Genomic DNA, 7,555 nt, shown 5'->3' on the forward strand with positions numbered 1-7,555 from the left:
AGTTCTAAACATATACATATTTTCATTACTATTACACAAGTCAAAAGTTTTGAAATTTTGAAATATTTTATAAAAATAATAAAGAAATAAATACTTAGACGTAATATTTTGTAAAAAAATATATATATTTAATTTAATATATATTTTTTTTTCAAAAACAAATTATTATATATTAATAGTATAAAAACTCGAGAAATTGTGCAAACAAAGCATTAAAATAAAAGACCCCTAAAAAAAAACTGATTTATGTTTTCGAGTGGTTGGGTCTTATCCACATAAACCTTGTTTAATGTGTACATATTCTAAATTATTGTTACCTACGCCAATAATAATAATAATAATAATAATAATAATAATAATAATAATAAGACAAAATTGTCCATAACTCTCATGTGGTTTCGAAACTCAGCGTAAAATTTTCTTCTCTATTTTAAAAATTGCATAACGCTCCCTTATATTTTAAAATATGTTGCATGAAACCACTTTGTGGTTTCGAAACTCAGCATAAATTCTCATTTTATTTTAAAAAATCGCATGACATTCACTTATACTTTAAAAAATATTACATAAAACTCCCCTGCCATGCAAAACATATAGATAGGAAATCATCTTCTTATCACACGAGGAAAGTTTCATGGTGGTGGACTTTCATGCAACGTTTTTTAAAATATAAGGGGGTACCATGTAATTTTTAAAATATAGGGAGATTTTACGCTGAATTTTGAAATCACAAAAGGGTTATAATCAATTTTACCTAATAATAATAATAATAATACAAATAATCATAATAATAATTTTATTACTATGAATTAAGAATGAGTTGATCCATATCTCTCTTTCGAAATGGTGACCAAGAAGAAGTCAAATTAAGGAACCCACGTACCCCTTACTTGTAAGACTTTATCACGGAGTCACCTTTATATTTTGCGTTATTATATTTAATATTAAAAATATTATTATATTTATATAATTTTGTATACAAATATTATTCTATTAAGACACTAATAAAATATATTTACAATTTATTTTTTAAATTTGTACTATATTTTGATATAATAATTAATATTTAAAATTAATATACAAAAAATAAATGAGACTCTCAGAGACGAACATAGATAGTATTATATGTAATTTAAATTTATTTTTTTGTCATTTAAATTTATTTTTATTTTTTTAAATAAAAAAATATTCTTTTCTATTTTCTTTTTACCTTAAAAAAATAAAAATTATTTTTATATTCTTCTTAAAACACATGTCCGATCAAATGAACATACATAAAATCTTTATGACAGAAAAGTAGTAGTTTTCTAGGATGTGTTTGTGTTATATTTTGATTTGAAATATTCTTTTTATATAAAATATAGAGAATTATATAAATAAAATAAAAATAATAAATACTTAGTATATTAGTTTTTTTAAGAAATGTATTGAAATTTTTTTCTTAAAGAAACAAACCGTTAAAGTTTGATTGTTATTACGTTTTTGTTACTTTATTGTTATTTGCTTCTATACAATATACTTCTGAGCTAATTACGTCATTTTATTTGAGAAACATAAATAAAATTAATAATATTCTAATAAAAGTAAAGTAAATAAGACGTATAGGGTCTCAAAAAATATATATATTTTTTAAAAAATTAATATATTACGAAAACTCATTATTTGTATATTGTTGAAACTTATCAGGAATTTAACCCTAAGCCCAGGATCTACCGTGTTGTAATAATTGAGATAAAAAAAATAAAGCTAATAAGATATAACCTTATTCCTCAGCATAGTCGGATTAAAATCTACAATTCGATGGAGGGTTCGTGTTATTCAAGTTTATGTCGCAACCCCTCCTGAGAGAACCGGTAGGGTTTCTACCATTACTATCACGATGAGATATGTAAAGTAATGGATGCTGCGTCTAGACCTGGGATCACAACCCTATGTATTTAGTAAGTGCGGGCCTCTTATGTGCAGAAACCCAGTAATTTATTAATTGGCCCAATTAATAAATTACTGGGTTTCTGCACATAAGAGGCCCGCACTTACTAAATACATCTAAGCCCAATAAATTAATAAATAACTTAATATAGACTTAATCTGACTCATAACTTAAATAGTTACATTTAACCAATAATTGAATTTTTAATCCAACATATATTATTTACAAAATTATTTATACTTCACATAATAAAATATTTCTCTAAATAATTTCACTAAACAAACACACCCGCAAAGTTTATCAGAAATTTACTAAAAAAATGATTGTGATGCGGTAAAATAAAAAAGATAATAACAAATTAAATATTATTTGTTAAATTATGAATAATAAAATTATGAACAAATAAAGTTATTTACTATATTAATTGTACATAATTTTAACGTACAAAAAAAAAAAAAAAGAGCTTGACTGTCCCGAAAATCAACTATGCCGATATTATATTTAACCAAATTCAGAGTTAGGTCTAACACGCGATGAAATAATTTTGTTCTAAAAGTGTAATCTACTGGACGTTCAGATAACGAGTGTGTAAACAGAGAAATACAGAAGTTTATTTACTTAGATCGATCAAATAAAGATCTAAGTTTGGGGGGTTTCAACCTAGGGTCCAACCAACTAGAAATTAGTCGAATTATACACCTCAATACATCACAATCATAATCTCCCAATGATCTCTGTCAAGACAACAAACATACAAGTATTCCCAACTTCGTATGATGTAAGTTTCTTTGCAAAGAACACTCACCAGCTGCAACCAGTGTTTCTTAAATCACAACCAGAGAATCCCAAAGGTAATGACCAAACTAGTCTTCAAGCCTCTTGTATAGTTCTATTCTGTCTGTGTAATATGTTCTCTAACCGGATCACGAACTCTGTATCTGTATTCAATCTCTGTCTTGCTCACATAACGTATCTGGTATCACGAAATAATTTTCTAAAAATTTTAACCAAATTATCGCAGCTCTCTCTATTTTTCATGTAAAAGTTCTTGAAGAATTTTCTCTCTAATCCACTCTACAAAACTTTCCTTTTTTTATTTTTTTTCAATTAACCTCTGATTAGCTCTCACTGTAGTCCATTTTGTCATTCCAATTGAAAATGTTTTCCGAGTTGATATTTTGCTCATTTTTATTTTGATTTTTTATTTTAATTTAAATAGTATTTTGATATGATATTTTATATCCATTAAATATAGATTATCTGAGTTTGAAATTCAAGCCAAACACACTCATTACATTCTAACTATTACTCCCTCCGTCCCACTTAAATTGTCTCATTTTAATTAGGTACGAAGTTTTAGGTACTGCGTAATTAGTAAATAATTAAGAAATATTTTAGCAAAAATAATTATGATTTAATAAAAATAATTTAGATTAAGATTAAGATGACTAAATAGTTTAATTAAAATAAAAAATTACAAGTTTGGAATTTTAAAATTTTATATTTCCAAAAAACAAAGTAACAAATTATGTGAGATAGACAAAAATAAAAAGAGTAGACAAATTAAGTGAGACGAAAAGAGTATTAAAATAAATAAATAAAATAAAATAAATACATCATCTATAGTCTCAATAAACATTTATCACTTTTCTTTTTTTTTTTTTCTTTATTATAAAAGAAAAGAAATTCTATTTTTACCTATTTTATTTAAAAAAAATTCATGCATGATCGTATATAGACTTAAATATGTATTATTTTACTATTTTGAATTTACAAGCTTTATATATATATAAATATACTTTTTAAAATCATATACTGTTTATTTATAATAAAATTTTAAATATATCATATTAAATATTAATATATTCGTAATTTAAATAATTTTAAAAATTTTAAATATTATATTCAATATATTTACATGATTGTTTAATCATTTAAAATAGAAATTTACATTAGTACCGTTTATTGTTATGTTTATTACTGTATCACTCCCAGACTAATTGATTTGTTTTTTTTAGTTTGTTCCATCTTAATTTATATATTTATATTTTAATAATTTATACTCTTTTATAAGTTATTTCATATATACAAAGATAATTTAATTAATTTTATAATATATTACACTAAAAAATCATATTTATATCTATTTTCAATAAACAATATTTTTATTTATATTTAAAAACTTTTATTTTTTTATAAAATTAATATATATTAATTATTTTTATTATATAAAATTGTATTTTTTACAAAATAATATTCTCCCCGTCCCGCTGCTGATGAGTCAATTTCCTTTTTGGTACGTCACGTAAAAAATGACCTCTTTCTATTTTTGGCAAGTTTATCAATCTTAAACATACTTAACAAATATAAATCAATTTAATTAAACTTATAACCTCTTATACGTAGGATCTACTCAAAACTCCTTTATTTTTATATCACTCCTCAATTAACAAATATTTTTATTTACCTTTAAAACTTCTCATTTTTTATAAAACTAATTTATGGTAATGATAAATAAATAAATATACCTTTTTATTATTTGTATTATATAAAATTTTATTATCTACAGAATGATATTTATATTGCATATATTTTATTGAGATATAATTCTAAAAATATTTAAAATATCAACAACATTACATATATAAAAAATAATAAAATATTATATTAACTTATTATTAATAACTTAATAACCTACGCTACCTAAAATATCGTGTTCCTAATAAAAAGTTCCTATCTCTCGCGGGACAGAGGGAGTATTATATTTTAATTTTTTAAATCATATATATAAAATTTTATTTTAAAAAAAACTAATAATATTACTGACATCGAAAATAATAAAATAATACTTCCTTCGTCCCTTAATAATATATCCATCTTTCTATTTTAGTCTGTCTCGCGCCAAAGTATCAATTTTATTTTTTTTAGTAACTGTATTTTCTATAAACATTAAAAATATCCTTACAATTTAGAATATATTACACAAATGTCATTACCTTTGTATCACACAATACTAATAAAGTTATTTTAGTATTTTCTATTTTATTCATACAACGTTCCAATATAATACTAATATTTCTAAAATTCCGTGAAAAAAAAATACAGATACATAAATAAGAGATAAAGGAAGCATTATATCTCATTATTATTAACTTATTAAATTGTATTATCTTAAATATCGTATTATTAACCAAATGTGTCAATTAAAATGATTCGAAATAATATTTTTTTTTTATTTTTTTATTTTTGCCTTGAATCTTGCATTAAAATAGTGTATATCCCATTGGTTTTTGCTCCAATAATTTTGTATATACACATGGCACTCTCCATGTGCTGATGTTCATCTCAATTAGTGAAGTTCATTTAAATAGGATATTGATTTTCTTAATACTATCTTATAATTAGATATTCATTTATTTTTTTACGTAATTTTAAAAATATTAGTATTATATTAGAATATTGTAAGAATAAAATAAAAATAACTAAAGTAACCTTATTAGTATGTGTGATATAAATGTAATGATATTTGTGTAATATATTGTAAGTTGTAAAGGTATTTGTAATGCTAGGTAGATAATACAGTTACTAAAAAAGAAATTGATACTTTGTTATGAAACGGACTAAAATAGAAAAATAGATATTTTGTTATAATACAGAAGTATTATATTTTAAATAAAAAAAAAATATATATATTTAATTAAATGATTTTGAAATAGGAGAAATTTCATAATAATAACTAGGTCTTCTAAAACATAGTAGTTTGTTTGGGAATGATTTGCAGTGTTAAATAATAAAATTTTAATTCATATCATTACTTAGATCCAGTATACATTAATGTGATATTTTTAATATAAAATTAATTTTTAATTATAATATAAAAATAAAAAAATAATTATTTGATTTGATATATATATATATTTTTAAAAAAACTATTGTACAAACAAACAAACAATTTAGGTTTTGATATATAAATTATATAAATGAAAATTAATAGTATTAAATTTGAATAGAAGCATTAATTTGTTGCGTAAAATATTAAATAATTAGGAGAGGTATAATTTAAGTAAATAATTAAAAATATATTAATAAAAATAATTATAGATTAAAGTTAAAATATTTAATTATCTTAATTAAAATTTTTAAAATATTTTAAATTAAATAATTTAAAATTAAAATAAAGTGTATAATTCTTTTTTTAAAAAATAAAAATAACAAAATAAGTGAGACGAATATAAATAAAAAAGTGGCATGGTAAGTAGGACGAAGGGAGTATTACTTAAACATTTTCTATCATTTTATTATTAATTAATTTTAATTCAATAAATAATTATTAATACCTTTTTTTTAAAAGTAAAATAATAAACTGTACCAACTCAATAATTATTTTAATTATTTTCTAATATATATTTATCAATATACATGTAAATTAAGAAGTATATAAAAATTATACATTTTTATGTGAAAATATAATGAATTTTGAAATTTCAAAATTTTAAAATAATATTTGAATATTTAATACTTAATATATTATGAAATGAAAAAGATATTTGATATAAGCTTTTTTCTAAAAAACATTATTATTATTATTATTTATTTTTTATATTATTTTAAAAATAATTTATATATTTAAAATATTATATCAATATTATTTTATATTGTATAAATAATTATTTAAATTCAACTTTTATCATTTAAAATTAAAAAAAAAAAGAAAAAAGAAAAACATCCATTCACACCTCTCTCTCTCTCTCTCTCTCTATATATATATATATATATATTACACGTGTGTCTATATGAATGTCTACATAAACCCCTTCACAAAGTGAACCACATCCAAAAACCAAACAACCCTCTCTCACTCTAAAACCACAATGCCAAACCTCAACACTTTCTCACTCCTCTTCTTCTTCACATATCATGTCACACTTTACTGTTACGCAGTTGATGATTTCATCAAAATCGAATGCCAAGCCACCCCCTACCCCCCTCTATGCATCCGCTCTCTCTCCGCCTGCTCCGCCGCCATCCACCGGAGCCCCGACCGCCTCGTCGCCACCGCTCTTTCAATCTCCTTATCTCAGGCGCAATCCGTCGCTCGCTTCGTCTCGACTAAATCTACCCTCAGGGGCCTTAAATTGACAGAGCGTCGGGTACTGTACGATTGTACGGGTAATATGGTGAACACTGTTGACCAGCTCGGCCGCGCCATTAAAGAGCTCGCCGGTTTGCCTATGGACTTCGGCCGGCGAGTGAAAAATATCGAGTCTTGGGTTGCCGCGGCCGTGACATTCCACTACACGTGCCTCGATGGATTTTCGAGCCTTTCTGTGGGTGGAAATGTCGCGGTTGTTGTAAGGGAAAGAGTGCTCGATTGCGCGCATGTTGCGAGCAATTCTCTCGCTTTGGTTCGTCGTTTCGCGGCGAGGCGTGGGGTGGGAAGTTCGGTCGGGCGAGAAAATGTCCCTTAGAGTCGGAAACTCGGATTTTAATCTTGTAAATTATTGTATATTTGTCTTGAAGTTTAAATTTTGCGTATCTCTAATTTAATTTTTCAAAGATAAAAAGAAAAAATAGTCATGTTTAAGATTTAAGTTACGACACGAGAAAGTATTGTACTTCCTCCGT

The 7,555-nt window shown here is 24.1% G+C and overlaps 1 protein-coding gene across 1 annotated transcript; it reads left to right on the forward strand.

Annotated features, from left to right (window-relative positions):
* The first annotated feature begins 6,771 nt into the window (after nt 1-6,771).
* Nucleotides 6,772-7,555, forward strand: LOC127250587 (21 kDa protein-like). Its single transcript, XM_051273949.1, has one exon. The coding sequence runs from the start codon at nt 6,802-6,804 to the stop codon at nt 7,396-7,398; it is 597 nt and encodes a 198-aa protein (XP_051129906.1). The 5' UTR covers nt 6,772-6,801; the 3' UTR covers nt 7,399-7,555.

The sequence above is a fragment of the Andrographis paniculata genome, unplaced genomic scaffold (assembly GCF_009805555.1).
Source record: "Andrographis paniculata isolate CXL003 unplaced genomic scaffold, ASM980555v1 Contig37END, whole genome shotgun sequence".
NCBI lineage: Eukaryota > Viridiplantae > Streptophyta > Magnoliopsida > Lamiales > Acanthaceae > Andrographis > Andrographis paniculata.